The sequence below is a fragment of the Equus quagga genome, chromosome 5 (assembly GCF_021613505.1).
Source record: "Equus quagga isolate Etosha38 chromosome 5, UCLA_HA_Equagga_1.0, whole genome shotgun sequence".
NCBI lineage: Eukaryota > Metazoa > Chordata > Mammalia > Perissodactyla > Equidae > Equus > Equus quagga.
In genome coordinates, this window is record NC_060271.1 from 117,873,189 (window position 1) to 117,900,876 (window position 27,688).

General features: G+C 45.1%; 1 protein-coding gene across 1 annotated transcript; it reads left to right on the forward strand.

The window, feature by feature from the left end:
- Positions 1–12,809: 12,809 nt before the first annotated feature.
- Positions 12,810–23,226, forward strand: ADGRF3 (adhesion G protein-coupled receptor F3). The gene is made up of 14 exons (XM_046662352.1): positions 12,810–12,893; positions 13,871–13,931; positions 14,335–14,475; positions 14,964–15,137; positions 15,609–15,821; positions 16,365–16,574; positions 17,100–17,207; positions 17,387–17,583; positions 17,983–18,162; positions 19,002–20,384; positions 21,186–21,227; positions 21,314–21,376; positions 21,811–21,866; positions 22,468–23,226. The coding sequence occupies exons 1-14, from the start codon at positions 12,810–12,812 to the stop codon at positions 22,526–22,528; spliced, it is 2,973 nt and encodes a 990-aa protein (XP_046518308.1). The 3' UTR covers positions 22,529–23,226.
- The last annotated feature ends 4,462 nt before the right edge of the window (positions 23,227–27,688 follow it).

The following is a 27,688-nucleotide window of genomic DNA, read 5'->3' on the forward strand; positions in this document are numbered from 1 at the left end:
ATACCAGAGTCAGCAATGCAGACGGTGACTCCAGCTCTGGCCTCCACACCCCCTTCACTAAATTGCTCCTGCCTGGAAGATTCCCCTCACTATCCCATTGTCGGGTAGAAACCGATGCCAGTGGGCGGGATGTACCCCTGCCCTGAATGACTGTTTGGATTTTATTTTAGAATGGAGATGCTGGGGAGGGACATGCACGCATTATGAAATAGACCAAACGCGTTGCAGCGGTAGCGGAAAGCGGCCAGTGTGAACTCCTCTGTGTGTCGGAGAGGAGAAAGGGCCCACAGCAGCGTCAACCACAGGATGGACTGCAGGGGACAGAGCGGGGGCTCATTTCCTCTGTGCATTTTGGCTGTTAGAGCTCTATGTGCGTTAAAAAATAATAGAAAAAAAGTCAGCGCTCACTTTTTGTTTTTAAATATTAAAATGATTCAAACTGGAAGAAAAAAAGAAGGCATCTGTGCACTTATAAAGACATACTATATATTACATCCATAAATTTATCTTCTAGCGGAAAAAGCATGAGGATAAATCAATTGCTCTCCTAACGGTCAAGACCAGGAAAGTTTCCTCATCCCCCTCTTCAGCATCATCATTATCCGTTTTAACAATAACATGTAGGAAGCAATGTAGTTGATATCCACATACCACCAGCAGGAATTAACAGATGTTAATCTTTTGCCATACTGCTTCAGAGCTCTTGTTTGTTTTCTTCAGCTAAAGCTCCAGCTCCTCACCATTGCTTTCCCTTTTTTCCCCAGAGTTAACTGCTATCTTGAAGTTGTTGTTTATCATTCCTATTCATATTTTTACACTTTTATTACAGATGTTCATATCCAGATTCAATACAGTATTATTTTGTGCACCCACACGTGTATTTAAATGGGATCCCACTGTTCCTAACCTCTTACAGCATTTTTTACACTTGACGTTGTTTTGAGGTTGATCCATATCAATACATATAGATCTAGTTCATTCAGTTTATTTCTGCATAGTTTTAAAGTATGGTAGCATATTGTAAGACTATCTACAGTTTGCTAATCTATTCAACTACTGATGGACAGTAGGTCATTTCTGCTTCTTGGGTCATTCCTGAATAAATTTCCTTTCTAAAATTTTTTTCTAATTCACAGACTCCCAAGAAAAAAAAAAACCTGAGAACCACATTCAAGTGAAAAACAACTTCTTTGTGTATTTCTTTTGTGTGTATGAGAGCAATATGAAAATTTGTGGTCATTTCGTTTTTAAAAATAAGAACGGGTGGCCAGCCAGGTGGCACAGCGGTTAAGTTCTCACGTTCCGATTCTCGGTGGCCAGGGGCTCGCCGGTTCGGATCCCAGGTGCAGACATGGCATCGCTTGGCAAGCCATGCTGTGGTAGGCGTCCCACATATAAAGCAGAGGAAGATGGGCACGGATGTTAGCTCAGGGCCAGTCTTCCTCAGCAAAAAGAGGAGGATTGGCAGCAGTTAGCTCAGGGCTAATTGTCCTCAAAGAAAAAGAAGAGGAAACATAACACCTTTTAAGTAAACAACTCAAAAGCAAAATATATAGTTTGGTTCGTTTTATGACCAGAAAGGGAGCCATAAGTACTTTCAGTTTCTAAATTACACATTTCTCAACCGCTTTAATTTTTTTTAATGATTTTTTTTTTTTTAGGAAGATTAACCCTGAGCTAACTACTGCCAATCCTCTTTTTGCTGAGGAAGACTGGCCCTTGAGCTAACATCCAGGCCTATCTTCCTCTACTTTATATGTGGGATGCCTACCACAGCATGACTTTTTGCCAAGCGGTGCCATGTCCACACCCAGGATCCGAACCGGCAAACCCCAGCCTCAGAGAAGCGGAACTTGCGAACTTACCCACTGCACCACCGGGCCAGCCCATCAATTGCTTTAATTTTTTCAACAAGCCTGCATTGCTGTGATAATCTAAAATCAAAGTCGCTTTTTTTTTTGTATTTTTTTATTGAGTTCATAATAGTTTACATCTTTGTGAAATTTTAGTTGTACATTATTTCTTGTCCATCACCATATACATGCTCCCCTTCACCCCCTGTGCCCCTCCCCCACCCCCCTTCCCCTGGTAACCACTGAACTGTTTTCTTTGTCCATGTGTTTATTTATATTCCACATATGAGTGAAATCACATGGTGTTTGTCTTTCTTAGTCTGGCTTATTTTGCTTAGCATAATACCCTCCAGGTCCATCCATGTTGTTGCAAATGGGATGGATTTGTCTTTTTTATGGCTGAGTAGTATTCCATTGTGCATATATATATATATATATATATATATATATACACCACATCTTTATCCAATCATCGGTCGATGGGCACTTGGATTGCTTCCATGTCTTGGCTATTGTGAATAGTGCTGTAATGAACATAGGGGTACACATGTTACTTTGGATTGTTGATTTCAAGGTGTTTGGATAGATACACAGTAGTGGGATAGCTGGGTCATATGGTCATTCTATTTTTAGTTTTTTGAGGAATCTCCATACTGTTTCCTATAGTGGCTGCACCAGCTTGCATTCCCACCAGCAGTGTATGAGGGCTCCCTTTTCTCCACACCTTCTCCAACATTTGTTATTTTTAGTCTTAGTGATTATAGCTGTTAAGTGGTATCTTAGTGTAGTTTTGATTTGCATTTCCCTGATGACTAGTGATGTTGAACATCTTTTCATGTGCTTATTGGCCGTCTGTATATCTTCTTTTCATATCCTCTGCCTATTTTTTTTTTTGAGGAAGATTAGCCCTGAGCTGACATCCGTGCCCATTTTACTCCGCTTTATATGTGGGATTCCCACTGCAGCATGGCTTGACAAGCAGTGCATAGGTCCACACCCGGGATTCAAACCAGCGAACGCTGGGATGCCGAAGCAGAACATTGGAACTTAACCACTGTGCCACCAGGTGAGACCCCTCTGCCCATTTTTTGATTGGGCTGTTTGTTTTTTTGTTGTTCAGTTGTGTAAGTTCCTTATATGTTATGGAGATTAACCCCTTGTATATATTATGGAGATTAACCTCTTACATATATTATGGAGATTAACAGATATATGATTTGCAAATATTTTCTCCCAATTGGTGGGTTGTCTTTTTGTTTTGATCCTAGTTTCTTTTGCCTTACAGAAGCTCTTTAGTCTGATTAAATCCCACTTGTTTATTTTTTCTTTTGTTTCTCTTTCTGAGAAAACATGGTATTCAAAAAGAGACTTTTAAGTTTGCTGTACTACTTATATTATCTTCCAGGAGTTTTATGGTTTCAGGACTTATCTTCCAGTCTTTGATCCATTTTGAGTTTATTTTTGTGTATGGAGTGAGATAATGGTCTACTTTCTTTCTTTTGCATGTGGCTGTCCAGATTTCCCAACACCATTTATTGAAGAGACTGTCTTTTCTCCATTATAAGTTCTTGGCACCTTTGTGGAAGATCAGCTGTCCGGAGATGTGTGGTTTTATTTCTGGGCTTTCAGTTCTGTTGCATTGGTCTGTGTGCCTGTTTTTCTACCAGTACCATGCCATTTTGGTCACTATGGCTTTGTAGTACATTTTGAAGTCAGGGATTGTGATGCCTCCACCTTTGTTCTTTTTTCTCAGGATTGCTTTAGCTATTCGGGGTCTTTGGTTGCCCCAAATGAATTTTAGGATTCTTCGTTCTATTTCTGTGAAGAATGTCATTGGGATTCTGATTGGGATTGCATTGAATCTGTAGATTGCTTTGGGTAGTATGGACATTGTAACTATGTTTATCCTTCTGATTCATAAGCATGGAATCTCTTTCCATTTCTTTATTTCATCATCTATTTCTTTCAATAATGTCTTATAGTTTTCATTGTATAAGTCCTTCACCTCCTTGGTTAAATTTATTCCCAGATATTTTGTTCTGTTTGTGGTGATTCTAACTGGAATTGTATTCTTGAGTCCTCATTCTTTAAGTTCATTATTAGAGTATAGAAATGCAACTGATTGTTGTAAGTTGATTGTGTACCCTGCAACTTTACTATAATTATTAATTATTCCTAATAGTTTTCTGATGGATTCTTTAAGGTTTTCTGTGTATAAGATCATGTCATCTGCAAACAGTGAGAGTTTCACTTCTTCCCTCCCTATTTGGATGCCTTTTATTCCTTTCTCTTGCCTAGTTGCTCTGGCCAAAACCTCCAGTACTATGTTGAATAAGATATTTTTTTATAAGTTGTTTATTTGCTTGCTTTTATGTATATTTTTTTCTTTAAAGATTGGCACCTGAGCTAACAACTTTTGCCAATCTTTTTTTTTCTTTCTGCTTTTTCTCCCCAAATCCCCTCAGTATATAGTTGTGTATAGTTTTTTTTAGTTGTGGGTCCCTCTAGGTGTAGTATGTAGGATGCTGCCTCAACGTGGCCTGATGAGTGGTACCGTGTCCACGCCCAGGATCCGAACCAGAGAAACCCTGGGCCGCCGCAGCGGAACACGCGAACTTAACCACTCAGCCATGGGCCTGGCCCCTGCTTTTATATTTTTAATGTAGGTATTAAAAATACATGTGGTGTTGCCCAAACACAGTGGCGTCTTAATTGAATGCAAACGCCTGTTTGGTGGGATTTATTTTTTAGCTCTGAGATAAGGGTCCACATTGATTCCACCCCAGATTTAAGGAGCGAGAGTGGTACCCACCCTCATTTTTATTTGACCTGTATATGGTATGATCCATTGACTTCCCTTTGGCCATTGTGACTCATCAGATATCTTCTACCTCTCTCCTTATGCCAGTTAGACTTGAGGAGGCTGGATTTTATCGTGTAAAGGGTATTTTAAAAAGGATTAATGTGAGTGTTCTAAGAATACTTGAAAATATTCTTAGCTCTTCTGTAATGCATTTAGAGAAGTGTTTCAAAAAAAACTTATAATAACGATGATTATGAGTGCTATCCACTTGCTACAAAGAGAACAGTGTTTTAAGGGAATGAGTGTGATTGCCATTTTGTAATTCCCTTAGAGAATTGTTTAAAAACACATGTAATAAAGATGGTTATAAGAGTGCTATGTGTATGCTACTTGAGAAGAGTGTTATTTAAGGGAATAGGTGTAACAAACATTGTATAATGCACTTACGGATGTGTTTAAAAACACGTGTAGTAAAGACAGGTATAAGAGTGCTATGTGTATGCTACTTTGACAAGAGTATTATTTCAGGGAAACTTGAGTAACTTGAGAGATAAGGAGTTCAGGAAGAAGACCCCACAGGTTTTATGAACTCCTGGGATCATCTTGCAGTTGTCCTTGCATGGATCTGACCCAAACAGCATACCGCAGACTTAGGACTGCATTAAGAGAGAGACCATCATCCAGGTCCCAGACTGGCCGCTGGGTGGTACATATGTGCTGTAGATGTAAATAGCATTGCAATGACTTTGAAAAGAGCACTAATGTTGAAAACACACTCCACGGTAAGTTGGTCAGAATTTGTGACCTGAACCAAATCAGGTCAATTGCCTGCTAACACAGAAATATTAACATTTTCCATAGGATTTAAACTAGATCCATAGCCTCATCACATGATATTCAAATGTGCAGAATGCAATCCAAAACGACTTGGCAGATGAAGAACCATGAAATCTCAGTTCGCATGGGAAAGAACAATCAACAGACACTGATGCTGAAGTGACACAGATATTGGAATTATCAGCATAAGACATTAAAGCAATTGTTATAAAAGTGTCATAGTAAGTATGAACACTCTTGGAAAGATGGAAAGTCTCAGCAAAGAAATGAAAAATATAAAGAACCAAAAAGAAATTTAGAAATGAAAAAAATACAGAAACCAAAAATTTTTAAATTACTGCATTGTCTCTAATGTATTAGTTTCCTATTGCTACTGTAACAAATTACTACAAATATGGTGGCTTAAAACAAAACAAATGTAGTGTCTTACAGTGCTGAGGGTCAGAAGTCTGAAATGAGTCTTATAGGGTAAAAATCAAGATGTCAGCCAGGCCACGTTTCTTCTGGAGACTCCAGGGAAAAATCTATTTCCTTGCCTTTTCCAGCTTCTAGAGGCTGCCTGCATTCCTTGGCTCATGGCCCCTTCCTCCATCTTCAAAGCACGTCACTCCAACATCTGTTTCTGCTGTAGATCTTTTTTTGTCTCTCACATTCCTGTCTCCCTTTTATAAGGACCCCTGTGATTACATTGGACCCACCCAGATAATCCAGGGTAATCTCTCTATCTCAAGATCCTTAATTTAATTGCATCTGTTGTGAACAACAGAGAGAGAAAAGATTGAAAAACTGAACAAAGCCACAGGAGTTCCATAGGAAAATACAAAAAATGTTTAACATTTGTGTCGTTAACACTGTGCCTAACATTGTGTCTAACATTGTTTTACTAACATTGTGGCAAGAAAGAGAGGAGAAAGAATGTGGTACAGAAAAAAATACTTGAAGAAATAGTGGCTGAAATGCTCAGATTTGATGGAAGACATAAATTTACAGATGCAAAAATCTCAGTTAATCCAAAACAGGATATGTCTAAAGAAAGCCCATATCATGACACATCATTACTGTTAAAGACAAACAAAAAACCTTCAAAGCAGCCAAGAAAAAATGATGCATTACTTAGAGGGGAAACAATGAGTCCAATGACTGTGGATTTTGCATCAGAAACCATGAAGCCCAGAGGGAAGTGGAACTTTTTTTTGTTTTTTGAGGAAGATTAGCCCTGAGCAAACTGCTGCCAATCCTCCTCTTTTTGCTGAGGAAGACTGGCCCTGAACTAACATCTGTGCCCATCTTCCTCTACTTTATATGTGGGATGCCTACCACAGCATGGCCTGCCAAGTGGTGCCATGTCCACACCTGGGATCTGAACCGGTGAACCCCGGGCCGCCAAAGCCGGATGTAAGCACTTAACTGCTGTGCCACCAGGCCAGCCCCAGAAGTGGAACATTTTTAATTATTTATTTTGTGTGTGTGTGAGGAAGACTGGTTCTAGGCTAACATCTGTTTCTGATCTTCCTTTCCTTTTGTTTTTTCTCCCCAAAGCCCCAGCACATAGTTGTATATCCTAGTTGTGGTCATTCTATTTGCTCCTTGTGAGATGCCACCACAGCATGGCTTGATGAGTGGTGTGTAGGTCTGCACGCAGGATGGGAACTAGCAAACCCCAGGCCGCCAAAGTGGAGTGTGTGAGCTTAACCACTCTGCCACCAGGCCAGCCCTCTGGAACATTTTTTTTTTTAAGATTTTTTGTTTTCCTCCCCAAAGCCCCCCCAGTACATAGTTGTGTATTTTTAGTTGTGGGTCCTTCTAGCTGTGGCATGTAGGACGCCACCTCAGCATGGCCCAGTGAGCAGTGCCATGTCCGCACCCAGGATCTGAACTGGTGAAACCCTGGGCTGCCGAAGCAGAGCGCTCGAACTGAACCACTCGGCCACGGGCTGGCCCCCTGGGAACATTTTTAAAGCACTGCAAAAATCATCTAATTTAACTCCATTTTATTCATGTGCAAAGTGAGGTCTAGAAAGATGAAGTGACTGTCTTAAATCACAAGGCTCTTTAATCCCATATCTTAATATAATGACCACTTTTTCACTATCCACAGCTTCCTGGCTTTTCTGAGGATATGTCAATACACATTTCCTTAGCTGCAAATAACAGAAACCTGCTCTAACTAGCTCAAGCCAAAAGGGAAATAATTCAAAGAAGTTGAGGTCTCTGATGGAATTCAAGATCGGGAGTGCAAATGGGCAGCAGGAATAAATTAAAGTTCAAACGATGAACTGTCCTCCTGTTTGTCTCTGTTGCTGTCTACACATTAGCTTCACTCTTCCTTTGAACTCAGGCTATTTTCCAGTGCACACAACAGAAAACCAAGAGCTGCTGAGTTTTACATGTTGCAAGTCCAACATCAGGGTCTCAGTAGGTCCCAGTTCCAAAATTACCCCAGAAGAGAGAAATTGCTCCAAGATGGTGTTAGATGTGTACCCAGGGACTGTAGTGCTGTAGTCAGGGGGCAGTGTGACCTTGTATAAATTGATGACTTTCATGGCAAACCTGTGATTATGGGTAGAAGGTAATTCTAGGAAGTGAGTCAGAAAATAAATGGAATATAAACAGCAACAATAGGTTCCCACTACAAGTACCTACTATTTTTAGTCTTTGGCACACATTTCTCTAGGGCTTCTAACAGGGTGTTCAAACATATTTTCTAGGTTACTGACTTTATGAAAATCTACTTATTTGTATATTTGTCTAATTAAATGCAGGTTTTTGGTTTTCTCTCTCACTAGAATATTGAAATAAATTTTGTTATAATCAGTATTGCATGGTGTTGGCAAGAAATGCTTATGCCTTCCTTCTCACATTTCCACAAAGGGGAGGGACCTTCCACTCCCCAGAAGGATAGAGTTTCTGTTCCCTCTCCCATTTCCCTGAGCAAAAAGTGACTTATCTGAGAGGTAAGACATAGAGAATAAGGTCTCGGTGCTCCTTCCTTTGGAGGGGCCAATCCTCCAGACTCATTTTCTGCTCCCCCTTCCCCACAAGGGAGACCTGGAGAAGCCTGGCTGTCAGTGGCTGGGTAAGTAAATTCAGTTCAAGGAGGATGTATTGGGAAGTGCATCTGGCCCAGATCCAAGCCACCTTCTCCCGCTCAGCTTTTCCAGTAATGAAGCTGATTTTGATCTCCAGCTGTCTGACTCCTATGTCTGCTTTTCCATTGTTTACCCCTTCTCAAACCTTAATGCATAGTTGGTCACGCGTAGTTGTTCTTTCATGGAGTAATATTACCATCTTGTGGCCGTTTGTGATTTGTGTAAGACATCTCATATTTTCTGTACTCAAATCAGTCATCTTGTCCTGTATGGTTTCAGGATTTCATTTCTTGCTCAGGAAGGCCATCTTCACCTCCAAATTATGAAATTGATTTTCATAGATGGGTCTAAATAGATAGCGAATGGTACCTAACAGATGCTGAAGTTTATTAAGATTTTGATAGCCTGAATTATACATTAAAATCAGGGAGGTCCCTCAGAGGATTTGAAATTATTTTATCTCTAGAAGAAAAAATTCTGCTTCACTCTAATGTCCTGGTTTTCCCAATAGATTTATTCACAAAAAAAGGTCAGTGTAAAACTTCCCAGAAGCCCCCACATCTTGTAGAGATCAAAGATAGCATCAGAAATTCTGTTTCTTCAGCCTCTCTAAGTTGTGCCTTTGAGCAAGTACTTTAACACAAATGCTAAAGCAGGGTTTGTACTATCCCAGACATCAAATATGGGATCTCATTCTAGGATCCAAAGTTAAATGCTTAAATCGTAGGAGATTGAAATTCTCACTACTCTTTCTGAATCATTTTATTCCACTTAAAAATTTTTGATGTCAGGGGCCTGGCTGGTGGCATAGTGGTTAAGTTTAATGATGTCGGGTGGAAAGAGAATAAGAAGCGAGGATTCATATGGGATAAAGGTCTAAGCTATCTTTATTCTTTAGTAACCTGTTAGTAGTTTACATAGTAAAGGAGGTTGTAAGATAACCTGTTTGGTTACAGATAAGAGAAGCCTGGATCACAAACATTTGTTATGGAAGACCCCATTGACATGGCCTAGAGGGCTCAAAGGACAAAGGAATGGCAAGGAACTTTCTTTGCCTAGGGTGCAACCTGGGAGCCCAGAGAAGCTGCCGGCAGGGGTGAAAACTTACTGGTTTCAAATATCATTCTGTCTATGGAGGGACAAAGGCCAAGAGCTTTATGGTTGACCTTGGACTTGAGAGTAAGTAGGTGGCAGCAATAAGTATCTGTTTGTCTGAACCCTGCCCTAGGCCTAAGACTGGATTCAGTCGTGGGTGCTTCCTGACAGCTGGTGATGTCTGGGCAAATCTGAAGGCTCTGAACCTGGTTGGTCCATAAGAAAGACATAGATAGAGACTGTGAGATTTGATATTTTTTTGAAGATTTTTTTCCATTATAAAATGCAAAATTGAAAACTACAGAAAAGTAGAAAAACACACCAAATCCTACCATTTAGTTACAACCACTGTTAATGTCTTCGTGTGTTTCGTTTATTTATTGATTCACTGAATACAAATATTACTTAAGGCCTCTGGTGCGCGGGTACTAGGCCCTGGGGAATACTGAGGTAACCCCAACAGACACTTGTAGAGTCTGTCGCATTTCCTTCCAGTCTTTCCCTAGGCTTTTTTTTGTACATGCAAAAATGTTTCAAACTTCTCTAAAATTACAAGAACAGTTTAAAACTTATTATAAAAAAAGTTCACTTCCTTAGTTCTGTTAATAGTTTTACACACCTTGGACACCTCAGCTTTAACCGAACAGGATTATGTCACTGTCTTCCTTGTTACTCTCAATTCTAGTTATGAGTTTGAACTGGTTAAGATGAGTTGGGTATCAATTAGGGAAAAGTATGTTTGGGGGTAGGATCCTGGGGAGTCTCTCCAGCTCCATCAACTTTCTAATGTCCTCTGAGTCACTTGTTCTTCATTGTTACCTCCTCTAGATGGAGCATCTTCTCTCCATGCGCTTTGTCTTTGCCTCTCCTAACTGGAGGCTACCATTGCTGAGTCTCCACCGGACACTGAAGCGGCCACTCCTCCATGGGTCTCCATTCCACCTCTCTCTTCCGTCATTCCTGGTCTTCGAGAGACCCTGTTGAGCATTGTCCAGGACCACTTGGTGCTTGACTGACTCCCTTTGGTGACTGTGGCGGATGCTATTGGTGTCCCATATTCCCCCAGTCCATCTGAGGCCACCTGCAGCCATGGTAGACAGTTTCCATCATGCTGATGGCGTCCTGCTTCGAGCACTTGTGTTTTCACTCTCTGGTTCTCAAACCTGATTCTTCATCATTTTCATGTTTTCTGAAATCAATTATTTACAGAACTCTTTGCTCTCATGCATGTATTTGCTCTATGTGTCTCTGTTCCTTCAGCAGCAATCCTAGCTATGGAGCATTTGAGGTGATGGTGGGAGTGGAAATGTGTTGGGGCTAGATTTCTACCCTAGTACTTTGTGTGTGCATGCTAATTTAAGTCAACTCTTTCTTTTTTTAATTAAAAAATACGTGCCTAGGGCTGACCCTGTGGCCTAGTTGTTAAGTTCTGCACACTCTGTTTCCATGGCCTGGATTCAGATCCTGGGTGTAGACCTACACCACTCATCAGCAGCCATGGTGTGGCAGTGACCTGCATACAAAATAGAGGAAGATTGACACAGTTGTTAGCTCAGGGTGAATCTTCCTCAGCCAAAAAAAAAAAAGAAATGCCTATGATTAGAAAATATATATATCAAATGGTGCACAGATCCATCCAGACCCTTAATCCTCTTCCCCAGAAGCAACAACAATTGCCAAGTTTCTGATGTATTCTTCCAGAAATATTCTAGGAATAAAAAGCACAAGAATCTAATATTGATTTCCTTTCTTACATAAAGGGGAGCATAATATACACTTTAAATGTCACCATATATATTGGGGTTCATTCCAAAATAGAGCTACTTCACTTCTGTTCTTCTTCAACAATGTTCTGTTGTTTGGAAATCCCATAATTTACTTAACCTATCCCTTTTGAATGGACATTTTGGTTGTTTAACTCATTTGCTATCACAAACAATTCTGCCTTGAAATCCTTATACACGTATTTTTGTACACATGTACAGTTTTGCCAACCCTGAATATAATCACTATCTTGTCTTTTGATAACTAGTAGGTGATGGAGAATTTTTTTATTTCAAGTGCATTTCAATTTGTATTTCTTTCTTTCTTTTTTTTTAGGAAGATTAGCCCTGAGCTAACATCTGCTGCCAATCCTCCTCTTTTTGCTGAGGAAGACTGGCCCTGAGCTAGCATCCATGCCCAACTTCCTCTACTTTATATCTGGGATGCCTGCCACAACATGGCATGCCAAGTAGTGCCATGTCCACACCTGGGATCTGAACAGGCGAACCCCGGGCCACCGAGAAGCGGAATGCACGCTCTTAACTGCTGCACCACTGAGCCGGCCTCTCAGTTTGCATTTCTTATATCTGATGTTGGATGTTTCTATATGTTTACCAAACTATGAAATTTCTTTTTCAGTAAACTGCCTGTTCCTATTTTTTCCCCATTTTCTATCTTACTGATGGTAAGATAAAAAATTCTTAAGGTTAGCCTGTGTTCAATCATATTCCTCCAAATATGTTGTCTTTTGCCTTTTTACTCTAACATTCTTTTCATCCCAAATTTAAAACTTCTTAGACAGCCTGATTTATTTTCTTTGTGGCTTCTGGGTTTTGTGTCTTGCTTAGAAAAAACTTCCTCACTTCAAAATTATTTTGTGAAATTCTTTGATAATTTCTCCTGGCATTTTCCCAGATTCTTCGTTACATTTAAGACTCGAGCTGATCTGGAAATTATTTTAGGATAACAATTAGCTCTAATGTTTGTCTTTTCTAACCTTGACTCTGATGATCCAGCTTCCCGGGAGTTCTTGAATAATCCAGATCCTTGTAGACATGACAAAACCTGGTTTATCAACATATTGCCAGTTGTGACCTAGGACCCATAAGTCCTCTCCTGCTCTCTGAGTCCTTGTCTGGACCCCAGGGGGACCCTGGGCAGACTCCTCTCATTGGGGCAGGAGGCCTCACTGGGGCAGGATGCCCATTGGTCACGGGCTGCAGCACTTCCTCTAAATTCGGCCCTGGCTCCCTCCCACCCCGCCCTCCCATCCCATCTGTGCACGTGGGCACGGCCCTACCAGCTCCTCTCTGAGGGAATTTGCATCATGCCACAGCAGGAGGACTCCTGAGGACTGCTTCGCTGGCCATGGTCGGTTTGGCTGCCCCCGTGCTACTCCTGGCCGTGACTCTCCCCTTGGTGGGATCACCAGGCACCAGAGCATCTCAACCTGTGAGTTAAGCCTGCGGTGAGGACCCAGGGACGGTCTGCAGAGCTGGTGGTCAGGGCCTCTGGGTGTGAGGGGCAGCAAGATGTGGGATGAAAGGACAGGAGGAGGGGAAAGGGCTGGCGGGAGAGGAGGTAATGTACAAAGGAAGGAGACTAGTGTTACAGGATTTCTGAGAATTCAGTCTTATTTTCCAGGGTGTGGGGATGGCTTTGTTTATTTGAGTCCCTGTGAGCTCCAATGATACCTTCTGCACTTTGGATAATGGCTCTTCTGATCAAGCTTGCAGTTTAAAAATGAGAAGAAAAACTTTCCAGATTTGGGAACCATTGGTCTTGAGGACAGGAGAGATTCTGAGGAAAGGCAGCTGAGTCTAGATTAGTACTTTCTGATCTCTCTTTTCTCCTAAGTGAATAGCTCTATCTCTATCAATATCCTTATCAATATCAATATCTGTTTTTAGACAGATATCCACACACACATGCAATTTTGAGAGAGGAAGGAGTTGGTGAGGAAATAATTTACAGGAACCAGAGACTAAGGGAAGATGCTGCCTTCTGCTCACCCTCGTGGCAAGTCCTATTGAGGGAATACAGTCCCCAAGCCTCTGTTCCCCACCCAGCTCTGCCCAGCTCTCCCTGCTGGAGCTCCAGGCCCAGCCATTTCAATTACCCTAGAGGCCCAGGGACAGGTAAATTCAGGAAGGAATTAAGCAAAGCATGTTGACTTTCCAGGGTGTGCCTGGTTCTGGGTTCAGGTGGGATTTGCAGCCCTGGCTTGCACCCCTGGCACCTCCTGCCGGAAGCCTGCTTTCCCCTCATGATGTGCCCCCTTAACTCCAGGTAAAAAGAGGAACTTCAAAGAGAATGAGTCAGTCCGGGTTAGCCAGACTGGGCCTGAGCTGCTTGAGGAAGAGGGCGTCCCTGGGGGAAAGCCAGGGTCAGCCTCTCCTCAGAGGTCTCTCCTCTGCGCTCTGTTCCAGGGACAGAGTCAGGCAGGAGGGGTGTCTGGGCAGCAACTGGACCAAGAGAGTGAAGCAGGTGGTGAGTAGATGGACAGGAGGAGGAGGGAGGGGCAGAAAGAAAAGACTGGGAGAGACCACAGCGAGGTGGGAGCAGTAAAGAGAGAGGACTGGATCTGGCTCTGGTCAGGCAGGTCCATGCACCAGTTCTGGAGCTGTGAGGCCTTGAGAAGATCATTCGTCTTTGAGAGCCTCATCTATAAAACAGGGTTGTTGGGAGGGTGACATGAAGCAGTGTGTCTGAATGCTCCACAGCTAGGAGAGTTATTACCTTCCTGAGCCCTGTCTGTGCCTGGGTAGGCTGTGGGGGACGGGGCATTCTGCTCCAGGTTCCTGGCAGTGACCAGCTAGGTGTGGGAGGCAAAAGGGGACCGGCCCATGGCCTCGCTGCCTCTCCTCTCCAGCTGTCCCCTCTGCTCCTGTAGAATCAGTCCTGGTCTCGGTCTATGTACAGCTGGACTTTTCAAATGAGACGTGGCCAGCAGCACTCTCCAGGACCCAGACTTTCCCCACTGCCTCGCCTGCCTCTTCCCCAAGATCCCTCCTGGGCCTTAGCCTAACAACAGGTAGGGGAAATTCTACTGATCCTTGCGTCTCAGTGGCTCTTACACCACTTGTGTGGGAAGGGGGCTCGGAGCGGAGGGCACATGGGCTTCCCAGGCCTCCTGCAGCCAGCTCCCCCGAGATGCTCTGAGCCCCTCCCTAGTTCCTGGAGGGTCTGCATGGCCTGGCTCCTTCCTCACCTCCCCACCAGACAGACCCCTCCCTTCCTGCTCCATGTCCCCGTCTTCTAAACAGAGGGCCCAAGGGGCAGACCAGGGTGGGCCAGGACTTGTCCATCCCGACTCCTGATGCCCCGCACAGCCTCCGCTGCTTTGAACCCTGGCTAAGGAGGCAGTTTCTTATGGGTGGGTGTGAAGGAGGGGCCTGTGACTTTGGGATTGTTCCAGATACCCAGCCTAGAGCCTCTCAGGCACCAGGCAGTTGTCTATCCTGCCTACCTGGCTTTCTCAGACAGCCTGCCCACTTCTCATTTCTCTTCCCTCTGTCACAGACTGTAATGTCAACCACGATGGGTGTACCTATTGTGCTTGCCTCTCTGGGTACCAGTGGAACACGAGTGTCTACTCCCATCACCATCCTTGCCAAACCGCCCACAACCACCAACCTTGTGGCTGTCTTGTCTTCAGCCCTACTGAAGCCGGGTACTGCCAGTTACTGCCACCTGGTAAGGAGATTTGAGAACTTGGAAACCAATGGCCCCAAGTGAAAGAAACACTCTCTGTGGTTTTTTCCTCTCTGATCCCTGTATTTCTGCCGGCTGGCCCAAGACTAGTGGGTCCTCTGGGTGGGAGAAAAGGCCAGCCATCATAGCAGATCATGGGCTCTGAGCTGGGGACCTGAGTAGGGAGATTAATGAACAACAGGGCTCCAGAGACATATAGCCAAGGACAGAAAGTTCCCTCCATGGGGGAGGGGAAGTCATAGGCCAAAAAGTTTCCCTGCTTGGTTCCCAATGACAGATGGAGTCTTCCAGGCTAGAAGCCACATTCATCCAGGGACAAAACAAAACAAAAAATGCTAGGTGGGGAGGGGGTGAGGAGGAAGGGACTTTAGAAGATGGGGAAGGAGTGAGAGCTCAGGAGCCTCAAGGGCCATGAGTTCCTGTTCCTGTCTCCTGTCTCCTGCCGCCCTGCAGTCCCCCGGACTCGGAGCCTGAGCTCCCGGATGCCTGGCAACAAGCCAAACCTGATTCTCCTTATGAGCCACGAGACCACCAACCTGAACTGGTTCCTGTGGCGCCCAAGGACCCCCAGACCCTACCCCCTGCAGCCAGGGATGCATGTGTCCCTGACCTCTAGCCAGGGCCAGGCTGTGCTCAGCATCTTCAACATCTCCCACAAATGGGCAGGTAGCCAGCCTGGCCTCTCTCTTCTTCTCTCTCCTCGCCTTCCCTTCTTCCTGTCTTTTTTCTCTCCTCATCTCCACTTCTTGCTCCTCCCTCTCTTCTTCTTCCTTCTTCTCTTCTCTTCTTTTCCCTTTTCATCTTTCCATTTATTCATTCTGGGGAAACAAAGGCTAAGAGACCCACTGATGTGAGAAATTATAATGGGAGAATGCTGAAAATATGGTGTCCATTTTGACTGAGAACAGATGTGTATTTTTCTTCAAGATGTTGAAATGGCAGGCGGTGGAGCAGGAGGGGTATCTCCTGGAGGGAGAAGGGTTCACCTTAGAATTCGTGGCTACGGCTAATAAAAAAGGGTCAGAAGCCTCTTCTCTGGATCTCTTCTTCCTTCTAGAAATCCATTTAGGGGTGGGGATCTCTCTTGCTGGGATTAAGCAGAGTCTGGACCAAAATGTGGACTAGGCTGTGGCTTGGGAAGCAGCAGAGATCCTGTGGCAGAGGTGGGGGCCAGCGGAGCCGGGAGGTGCAGCAAGTGTGTGTCTGCAGGTGAGTACATGCGCTGCTTTGAGGCCCAGGGACTCAGGTGGGAGCTGTACCAGGTTGCCAGGGTGTCCCTGCAGGCCACAGACATGGCTCAGCTTCCAGACCAGCTCTCCATTGCCTGTGCCACCTCCCCTGGCTTCCAGCTGAGCTGCTGCATCCCCAGCACACGCGCAGCCTACACGGCTTCCTGGAGCCCCAGAGAGGGCAGCGAAGGTATGGAAAGGCGCTGGCTGCCAGGGGTCAGGGGAGAGGGGGCAGCTGGTCTCCAGGCCACTAACTCTCCAGCTCACAGGAAGCAGAGGCTGCAATTTGACCTGGGAGTTCAGGGTCCAAGTCCAAAACTGTTTTTACCCCAATTCTATTGATACAGCAATAACTACATGTGTGCAGATAACTTTTGCAAAATTCTCTCATCTATACAATCTCCTTGAACTCACACAATACACTCTGTAAGGTTCACTCAATGATTGGCCCCAGTTTACAAATGAGGAAAATGTGGCTTCAAGTCCCGGAGCTAATTAGACACCCCTAGGGTGCCCTCCACCCAAGTCTAAGCCCCGCCTTCAGTAGTTTGATGCCCCCATACCACTCAGCTCTTCCCCATTGCGTCATCTGCTCTGAAATTGCTAGAAAGACTGAAATGGCACCCCTGGGTCCACTGCGTTCTAGGTCTATTCCTGGCCCAGTGGCTGTTCCCTTCTCTCTTCTCACCCTCGGTCTCCTTGCTCAACACATCAGGATCCCAGTGCCAGCACCGCCCTGCCGCTGACACTGTGTACGCTTGTGACCTGTGGAGCCCAGGAGTGACTCCTCACAGGGGTCTCATCTCTGGCACCATCATCCAGGGTACGTGGGGCTTGGGATGCAGCTGGCCGCCCTCTCACCTGCTTGCTCTGGGAGCTCCTCCTCGACATTTCTCTGTGCTGGGCAACAGGGCCAGGCTCCAGAACCTGCACAAGTTTCTGCCCAAGGAAAGGCCCAGGCTAGATCGTGGTTGCTGAGCCTTCCCTGATATCATTCTTCAGGTGGAAATACCACCTGCCCTGAGGATTTCTCACTTGTTGCCTGGAATGTCACCAAGGCTGGCCATGTGGCACAGGCCCCGTGTCCCGTGAACAAGACAGACATGGTGAAGAGGCCGTGTGGGCCTGACGGGGTCTGGGGACCCATCCACAGCAGCTGTATAGACCCAAGGCTCCAGGCCTTGCTTCATAAAGCCTGGGTAAATTTTCTGGCCCTGCCGCCCACGTGCCTCACCCTGCATGACCTACCCCTTCCTCAGTCAGGAATTAGAATTCTTCCTCCCTGAGGCCCAGCCCAAATGTTATTCAGCTTCTCTGAACTGGAGCCCTAGCAGAGCCAGGAAGTAGTATGGGGGCCTTAGAATGGTCAGCACTCTCATGATGGGGAGTGTGCTATTTTCAAACCTTAATAGCATCAAATGTCCATCCGACTAAGGTTGGTGTCATTTCCTTCCACATGTCTCACTCCCCTCTCTGCTTCCTGCTCCCCTGGGATGGGGTGTGGGTATGGGGAGGAAGGAGCTAGACAAGGGGAGGAGGTGGCCCCTCCCTCACGAGGACTCGCCCATCACCCCCTCCTGCTATCTTGTCTGTCTCAGTGGCTGCAGGTAGGCCAGGGCCGGCCTACTGAGGAGGTCCCAGAGATCCTGGCACAGCTGCCAGAGCAGGTGGTGGTGCTGAGCTCACCCGCTGACTTATTGGCAGTGCTGGGCACCATGAGATCCCTGGCCAAGGTGGTGGCAGAAGCCAGAATACATCTTAACCGAAGTGCCCTGGAGGTGAGATCTCTGAGCCACAGCAGAAGCCAGCTGGGCTGCTGGTGCTGGAAGCTCTTCCCCTCTCGGCACTTCTGTCCCTCTGACATCACCATGGGCTGTCAGATGGCAGATGTTTCTGGAGTTCCAGTGTCTGCTCCCTGGGTCCATCTCTCCTCTTGGGTACCAGTCTCCAAGGCCATGGAGTGAAGTGGAGAAGGCCCGATGCCAGGAACACATGGGAGGTCAAGGGAAGGCAGGAAGGGGTGTGAAAACTTGAGTTCAGAGGCATTCATGCACTCACAGACATGACAATATGACGTGAATCCTCCCACATGCACACAAGATACCTACATGGAGATACTCAAACATACTTGGCTTTGCTGGACTCACCTAAACCCGTTCTCAGTATAAGCATCAGTTGGTGACCCTTACGTTGCAGCCGAAATGACAATCACATTATACACTCTTCATGTCTGGGAATATATATTGCATGTGAGTGCACAGCCATGGATGTGGCACTCTACTTCAGAAAATTGTGCCCTCTACCACTGGGCACCATTCCTAGCTTTATAGATGTGTAGGGGTCAATGAATCAACTTCCTGGGTGGCCCCAAGGAAGGGACAGGGAAGAAGGGTTGGGGCTGGATGTGCATCAGGAGACCACATACTTGTATAGCTTCCCATTCTTCTCATCTAGAAAGTCTTCCTTCATGGGCCTGTCTTCTTCTCCTCCTTTCTCCCAACCTTGGGTCTTGCACTAGACTTGAAAGGGTGGGATTTGGGGTCTACAGTTCCCAGTGCTCTGGCTCAGTGCCTTGGGCCCTAGGAGCTAGGGCTCACCTCTCTGTTGTGTGTTGCAGTCTTTCCTGAATACCACAGACAAGGTCCTAGACATGGACAACAGTTCTCTGTGGACCCTGGCCCAGGCCCAGCAGCCCTCAATGGGCTCAGATCTTCTGCTGGCTGTGGAGACCCTGGCACGCAGCCTGTGCCAGGAGGATCACCCCTTCTCCTTCAGCTTGCCCAGCGTGCAGATGCAAACTGAGCTCCTCAGACCCACATTTCCTTCTGACTACAGTGTCTCCTTCTCCACTCAGTCCCGACTGCAGGCACAGATCCTTGGGCACTCACTGGCCCCACTGGGCCATAATAGAACCAACATCAGTATCACCAGCTTGGTGCTGCAAAAACTGGACCACCTTCTGCCCTCGAATTATGGACAAGGCCTGGGGGGCTCTCTCTATGCCACTCCTGGTCTGATCCTTGTCATCTCCATCACGGCAGGTGGCCAGGCCTTCAACCAGGGAGAGGTCATCATGAACTTTGGGGACATAGATGGCACCTCTCACTGTGTCTTCTGGGACCATAATCTCTTCCAGGGCAAAGGGGGCTGGTCGGATGAAGGGTGCCAGGTACAGGAAGCCAGTGCCAGCCCCACCACTCAGTGCATCTGCCAGCACCTCACTGCCTTCTCCATCCTCATGTCCCGACACAGGGTTCCAAAAAACCCCACCCTGGACCTGCTGGGTCAGGTGGGCTTGGGAGCCTCCATTCTGGCACTGCTTGTGTGCCTGGGCGTGTACAGGCTGGTGTGGAGAGTCGTGGTACGGAACAGAGTGGCCTACTTACGCCACGCAGCCTTGCTCAACACGGTGCTCTGCCTGCTGGCCGCAGACACGTGCTTCTTAGGAGCCGCCTTGCTTCCTCCAGGGCCCCGCAGCCCGCTCTGCCTGGCCACTGCCTTCCTCTCTCATTTCCTCTACCTGGCCACCTTTTTCTGGATGCTGGCTCAGTCCCTGATGTTGGCCCACCAGCTGCTCTTTGTCTTCCATCAGCTGTCCAAGCACCGAGTACTCTCCCTGATGGTGGTCCTCGGATACCTGTGCCCAATGGGGTTGGCAGTTATTGCCTTGGGCCTCTACCTACCGCAAGGGCAATACCTGGGGGAGGAAGAATGCTGGTTGGACAGGAAGGGAGTGGGGCTCTACACCTTCGTGGGGCCAGTGCTGACCATTGTGGGCGTGAACGGGTTGGTGCTAGCCATGGCTGTGCTGAAGTTGCTGAGACCTTCGCTGTCAGAGGGGCCCCAGGTGGAGAAGCGCCAAGCTCTTCGGGGGGTGATCAAAGCCCTGCTCATTCTCACACCCATCTTCGGCCTGACCTGGGGGCTGGGCCTGGCCACTCTGTTAGAGGAAGTCTCCATAGTCCCTCACTACATCTTCACGGTTCTCAACACCTTCCAGGTAGGTGAGGAGGTGGTGGTTGTGCTTTTTGCCGTTTTAGATGGTCTAAGTCACTGCCAGTCCCTTCTCAAGGAGGCATCACGGCGGAGCAGAAGAAACATAGTGTCGGGAATGTTAGAGGGCTTAGGTTGAATCCCAGTTCCTCTGCTGACTAACTAGACAGCTTTGGACAAACCTCCCCGAGCTTTGGTTTTCTTTCTTTTTTTTTTTTTTTTTTTTTTCTTTCTTTTTTCCCCAAAGCCCTAGTACATAGTTGTATATCCTAGTTGTAGGTCATTCTAGTTCTTCTTTTTTTTTAAAGATTTTATTTTTCCTTCTTCTCCCCAAAGCCCTCAGTACATAGTTGTGTATTTTCAGTTGTGGGTCCTTCTAGTTGTGGCATGTGAGACGCCACCTCAGCATGGCCTGATGAGTGGTGCTAGGTTCACGCCCCAGATCTGAAGCGGTGAACCTCGGGTTGCAGAAGCGGAGCACAGGAACTTAACCACTTGGCCAAAGGGCTGGCCCCTGAGCGCTGGTTTTCTTATCTGTAAAATAATATCTGGTTTTGACAGCAAAGTCAGAGAATTGTCAGTACCCAATCCTTTGAAATTCATCCCCTCTGTAACCATAACAGTAAGAAAGCACCTCAAGTGGATCCTATGTGCCAAATAGTGCTAATGTACAGAAAACCTGGGATGAGAGCCCCAGGTTGGGAATTAGACAAGAGGACAGAGGTTGCAGGAAGAGGAGAGGAAATGAGTTGACTTTGGTTGGGTTCCCTCCTCCATGACTCACATATCCCCATGTCCCTCTTTTCAGGGCGTCTTCATCTTATTGTTTGGCTGCCTCGTGGACAAGAAGGTGAGTCCTCCCGCCTAACCCCCGCCAGACTTGCAGTGCCAAGGCCAGGACTTTGCTGGCATAACTGCCGTTTACCCCTCCTGCAGGTGCAAGAGGCTTTACTCAAACGTTTCTGCCGCAGCCAAGCCCCCAGCTCCACCCTCTCCCTGGTAAGTCTCTGGCTTCCAATCCTCAGTTCTCCCCCTGAGAGCAGGTCAGAAGTAGATGTTCCACAGCCTTCCCCAGAGAAGGAGGGCACAGCTAGAAGCCGGGAGAAGACTGGGGTTGCGTTTTAGAATGAGTATGTTTCAGGTGCAAGCTCTCCTACCCTGGAGAAAGCAGCTCAGTCAGAGCCATCAGAATCAGGTTCCTGGTTCCTGATTACACCCCGGATTCCTAGTGACGCTCTCGTCCCTGCTTTCTCCATCTGAAAATCCGCCTCCAGTTAGCATTTGCAGGGAAAGTTAGGTTGGGGGCGCATGGGAGTCATGGGAGCTGAGAGCAGTGACTAGGATGACTGGAGGGCAGCTACAGATGGCCCAGCAAAGGAGAGCTGACAATAGTAACAATCGCCTTGCAATTGGGCCTTTCCACCCCTTGCTAGGTCCCAGATGAAACCTACATCCCGGAACACAGCAAAGGGAGAGGTGAAAACGGCAGGTGAGAGAGAATTAAGTTTTCTCGGGAGCAGTGTGAGCAGCTGGAGTGAGGATGAGTATAGCAAAGGGCTTTCTGGAAAAGCTCTGGATAGAAGGCCCCTCCTCACAGACCTGTCCCAGCCCGAAGGGTGGAAAACAGACTTTTCCAGGGTAGATGTTTCCAGATGAGCTGGGGAAGGTGGAGATGGCACAGCCTCTTCTATCGCTTTCCCAGAAAGCTGGAGGGGGTTTCACCACCACTAACCCTTGACTCAGTTCACTCTGAAAATTCCTTTTCACACTATCAAAGGGTTAATTATCCTGAAAATCCCTTGCTTTGAAGGAATTGCCGTTGGTGGGCTTGGTGTACAGAAGGGAGGGCAGCCTGCAGAGGTGGGGCAAAGTCTCCTTTCAAGAGCCCGGTGCTTCAGGGCCAGCTTTTTCACGGGGCAGAAGCTTTGGAGCTCCTGAGAACCCTTGTTCCTCCAAAGGAGTTGAGGGCGCATGCCTGAATCCACCAGGAGGGGCCCTGGCCCATGCTCTGATCCCTTCCCCCTTCCCAGAGCTCAGCCCTCGGAGAGACAGGCGTCTGTTTCCCTTAGTCACACTCCTTTCTCTTGCAGCTCACCTGTCGCCACCCCTACCCTATCCAGGCAAGAAGAACATGGAAAACCGTCTAGCTAAAGCTGCCTGATGAATGAGCTGCCTTTGCTGTAAAAACAGATATCAAAATTCAAAGCACTTGCAAGGAGAACTGTCTCAACCAGTTTTTTAACTAATCAGCAGTTCATGTGACAGATGTATTTGATAAAAATGGTTTCCTTTTAACTATTCGCTTATTTCTTCTCTGATAGTTTCTCCTCTACAGTTACGAAGAAAGGATGCCTTAACTGACAGGAACTCTGATCTTGCAAACACTGAAGGTGAAGGGCAGAGTTTTGGTTTGTTTCTTTTCAAAGTTTAGGAAGAGGTGAAATTAATAGGTCTCTCTTTCTTTAAAAAAAATCAACAAAAAATGTAAGTGTCATAGACATGTGCATGTATACAAAAAGTGACATGAGCACATTTGTAAGAATGCGTTATAAATTTTAAAGTAGAGTGAAAAGTACCACAGACTGACAAGAATTAAGGAGAAAAGATGACAAAACCAATGATATTCAAAAGTGGCAGGATCAAGCTAAGACTAGATGTAGAGAAGAAATATTTAAGAAAAGCCTTTAGAGGACACCAAGACGTCTAGCTGAATTAACTTATAGAATCCACAAAAGGATGATGACAGAATTCTGAAAAATTTTAAGACTAGATAAATGAAAAACTTCTGATGAATGAGTGTTTGCTAATTACAAAATTCATGGGCATTTTTCTAAGATGGAATGGGAATGCTTTCTGTTGAAATAAAAATGGATATGCTACCACATGCTGTTGAAAACATTTTTCTTATGAACACCATACTTTGACTTAGTGATTTGTGTGAATATTTTAATTGTGTATAAACTAGCCCAAATATTTCTCTAAAGGGATTCAATCATTCTTTCAAATAGAAGATACCAACTCACCAGGACAACTGCAATGTTTCTATGCCTCGTACTTGTTCCAGCCCCAGGGGAGGCAGGCAGCTACTGAACAGTGAAGACTTTGCCTTGCTGGTTTCCCCAGCAACAGAGTCATGTCTCAACTTCACTTTCACTTTGTTAATATTTACAGTCTTAATTTTTTTTTTTTGGAGGAAGATTAGCCCTGAGCTAACATCTGCTGCCAATTCTCCTCTTTTTTGCTGAGAAAGACTGGCCCTGAGCTAACGTCTGTGCCCATCTTCCTCTACTTTATATGTGGGACGCCTACCACAGCATGGCTTGACAAGTGGTGTGTAGGTCCACACCCCGGATCTGACCCAGCAAACTCTGGGCAGCCAAAGCAGAAGGTGAGAACTTAACCACTGCACCACCAGGCCAGCCCCTACAGTCTTAATTTTTTTTAATTATAAAATTCTTTTTTTTTTTGGCTAGCCCTGTGGCCAAGTGATTAAGTTCGTGTGCTCCGCTTCGGTGGCCCCGGGTCTCGCTGGTTCAGATCCTGGGTGCAGACATGGCACTGCTCATCAAGCCATGCTGAAGCAGCATCCCACATACCACAACTAGAAGGACCCACAACTAAAAATACACAACTATGTACCAGGGGGCTTTGGGGAGAAAAATGAAAAATAAAATCTTTAAAAAAATTATTTTTTTAATTCAAATAATCTACTTTCACTTTAAAAGCAGCAGAGACTCCTTTTCTGAGGATGCTTTTGTAGATGTGTATCTTTTTATTTTCCTTCTCAAATGATTGCACATACTCAGTGCATGCTCTGCTAAAAAACATACTTTGGAATTAATAAATGAAATGACATTAAGCCTTTGTCCACTTGGCTCTCACTGTTAAAAAAAAAAAAAAGGACTGAAAAAGAAGGCTCTGGAGGTAAATATGAGAAAGTGAGATTCAGCAGCAATTCCATTGTTAAAAAGATGGCTTAAAGAAAGAAGCAGGCAAGTGAACAGATACCTGTACCAAGGATCTGCCTTCCTATGTTTACACCCTCAAGAAAGAGGCTCTTGGTAAAACAAATGAGAATATGTCTGTACCAAGGAATGCTATGTGGTCATCAAAAATGATGATGTATAGCTCACTAGACCTACTGATGCCTAGGCTATATAGCTAAGTAAAACAAAGGGGTTCCAGAACACCTTCATACTGGGCAGTTTTGGTCCATCTGTCCATTCAAACATGTGTGCCTTGAAAAGGAAAGGTGTCAAAATACTAACAGTGGGTATCTCTACTCGATGTTTCATTTTCTTCTCAGTCTATAAATATTGTTTGAATTTTTTTAAATGATCATGTATTTTTATATTAGAAAAAAATTAAATGATTTTGAAAAAGCTCCCCTGAACATTTTGCCTATTTAAAAATAGAAACTTGACAAGCAAAGAAACACAAACAATATACCTCTTGGAATTTAGGTTTGTACAGAAGGGTAGACTACATTAGGGGCTCCCGAGGAAGCTTTGAAGCCCCCATTTGGAGTTCTGCTTTGGGGATCAATTCTAGTTGATCACTGACGGTCCTTCAAGCACGCAGGGGAAAAGGGGCTCCTAGCTGAGGTCACTGCAGCTACGAGTATCGCCAACATATCTAAATGCTGCTTCTCTTTCACAATAATGTATTTTTTCAGAGGAGTATTTCTACTATTTGTGTCCTTCCATCCTCACGTTCTCCCATTGTGTCTTAATCAATGGGCCCCCTTCACTGAAAAAGCAGAATACCCCAGTCCAGAGTCCCAAGCACAGGTCTCCCTGCTCGCCATGAAAACCTTCATGAGCCGAAATGGCCCAAAACGAAGAAACAATTACCATTGATTTAGATGGAAAATCTTTTGAGCATTCTCAGACCCCAAAAATAACCTACCAAAATAACTCAAGGTAAAGCACATGCCCACAGGCACAGCTCAAAGCTATGGCGGCTTGATGCTGAGACACTGAGTGTAGTTCCCAGGGAAGGAGCTTGGTGGCGCCACTCACACCTCACGTCGGGTGCTGCTTCTATTTTCACAAAACCAAAAATCCCCTTAGAATTTCTTTCCCGGGCGGTCCCGTGGCTGAGTGGTTGAGTTCACATGCTCCTCTTGGGCGGCCCAGGGTTCCCCTGTTTGGGATCCTGGGCGCAGATATGGCACCGCTCCTCAGGCCGTGCTGAGGTGGCATCCCATGTGCCACAACTAGAAGGACCCACAACTGAAATATGCAACTATGTACTGGGGGCATCTGGGGAGAAATAGCAGGAAAAAAAAAAGATTGGCAACAGTTGTTACCTCAGGTGCCAATCTTTAAAAAGAAAAAAGAATTTCTTTCAGTTAGTGAAAACGGGTACTAAAGTAGGCCTTTCATAAAAGAAGTGGCGTAAAGCGAACTTTCAGATAGCAGGGGATCCCTGTAAACCACAGAGGATCTAGGCAGATGGCCTCTGAGCCATCCATCAAAACCTGAGAAAGACGGGAAGACCCTGCTACCGCTTTTCACTCCTCAAGAACGACCGGAATTTGAGAGGTTTGAAGAAAATAAGCATAACTCAGAAAGAATGGGAGAGATGATAGGCTGAGAAGAATTAGGATTCTTCTCTTTGGAAAGACGGAAGCAAAGAGAGTAAGAATGCTTGTCTTTCGTTGGTTGCTGTAGCTTTAACACCTAGAATAGTCCTCAACACATAACAGGCACTCAATAAGTATTTGTTGAATGAATGAACTATGTAGACCGTAGGAAGAACATGAACTTTCACTCAAAATCAGAGACCATCAGTTTTACATGAAAAGATAGACACTTAAATTGGGATCTTTAAGAATAGTATAACCAGTTTAAGGTATCTAAGAATGAACATCAAGGTCTACATGAGACGGAGGCATCTCTAGCCATCATGATCTTTTGTAGGAGTCATGCTAATGAAAAGAACTCGATCTTCTCTTACATGTACAGGGTGTTTTGAAATAGTATATGACTTATGCAAAGTTGGGTGAGCCAATGACCCAACCTCAGAACTAGAACTTTAGCAACACCGCTGGAGCTACCTGTATGCTCCTCTCCAATCCAGTTCCACTGCCCCCACGCAGAGGTAACCTCTGTTCTCAAGGTCTTCCCTCACCTTTATGAAAAAAAAAAAAAAACCCTATTTTTAAATGTGGTGAAAGACATAAAATTTACCATTTTAACCATTTTTAAGTGTACAGTTCAGTAGTGTTAAGGACATTCACATTATTGTGAATCTCCAGGACTCATCTTTCAAAACTGAAACTCTACACCAATAAGCAACTCCCCATTCCCTCTCACCTCAACTCTCGGCAACTGTCATTTTACTTTCTGTCTCTGAATTTGACTATTTTAGATACCTCAAATAAGTAGAATCATACAGTATTTGTCTTTTTGTGACTGGTTTATTTCACTCAGCATAATGTCCTCAAGGTTCATCCATGTTGTAGCATGTGATAGGATTGCCTTCCTTTTTAAGGCTGCATAGTATTCCATTGTATGTATATATACATTTTGTTTATCCATTCACCCATCAATGTACATTTGGGTTGCTTCCACCTATTGGCTGCTGTGAACATGGGTGTACAAATCTCTCTTTGAGACTCTCTTCAATTATTTAGGGTATATATCTAGACGTGGAATTGCTGGATTATATGGTAATTCTATTTTTAATTTTTAGGGGAACTGCCATACTCTTTTCCATAGCAGCTGCACCATTTTACAATCCCACCAACGGTGCATGAGGGTTCCAATTACTCCACATCCACACCAACACTTGTTATTTTCTGGGTTTTTGATAGTGGCCATCCTAATGGGTGTGAAGCGGTATCTGTTGTAGTTTTGATTTGCATTTCCCTAATGATTAGTGATACGGAACATCTTTTCATGTCTTACTGGTCATTAGTAAGTCATCTTTAGAGAAATGTCTATTCAAAGTCTTTGCCCATTTTTAAGTTGGGTTGTTTTTCTGGTTGTTGAGCTGTAGTTCTTTATTCTAAGTATTAACTCCTTATCGGATATATGACTTGCAAATATTTTCTCCCATTCCATAGGTTGCCTTTTCACTCTGTGTCCTTCGATGCATAGAAATTTTTAATTTTGATGAAGTCCAATTTAATCTATTTTTTCTTTCGTTGTCTGTGCTTTTAGTGTCATATTTAAGAAATCATTGCCAAATCCAACATCATGTAGCTTTTCCCATTTTCTTAGAGTTTTACAGCTTTAGCTCTTATGTTTAGGTCAATCCATTTTGAGTTAATTTTTGTTATGATGTAAGGTAAGGGCCCAACTT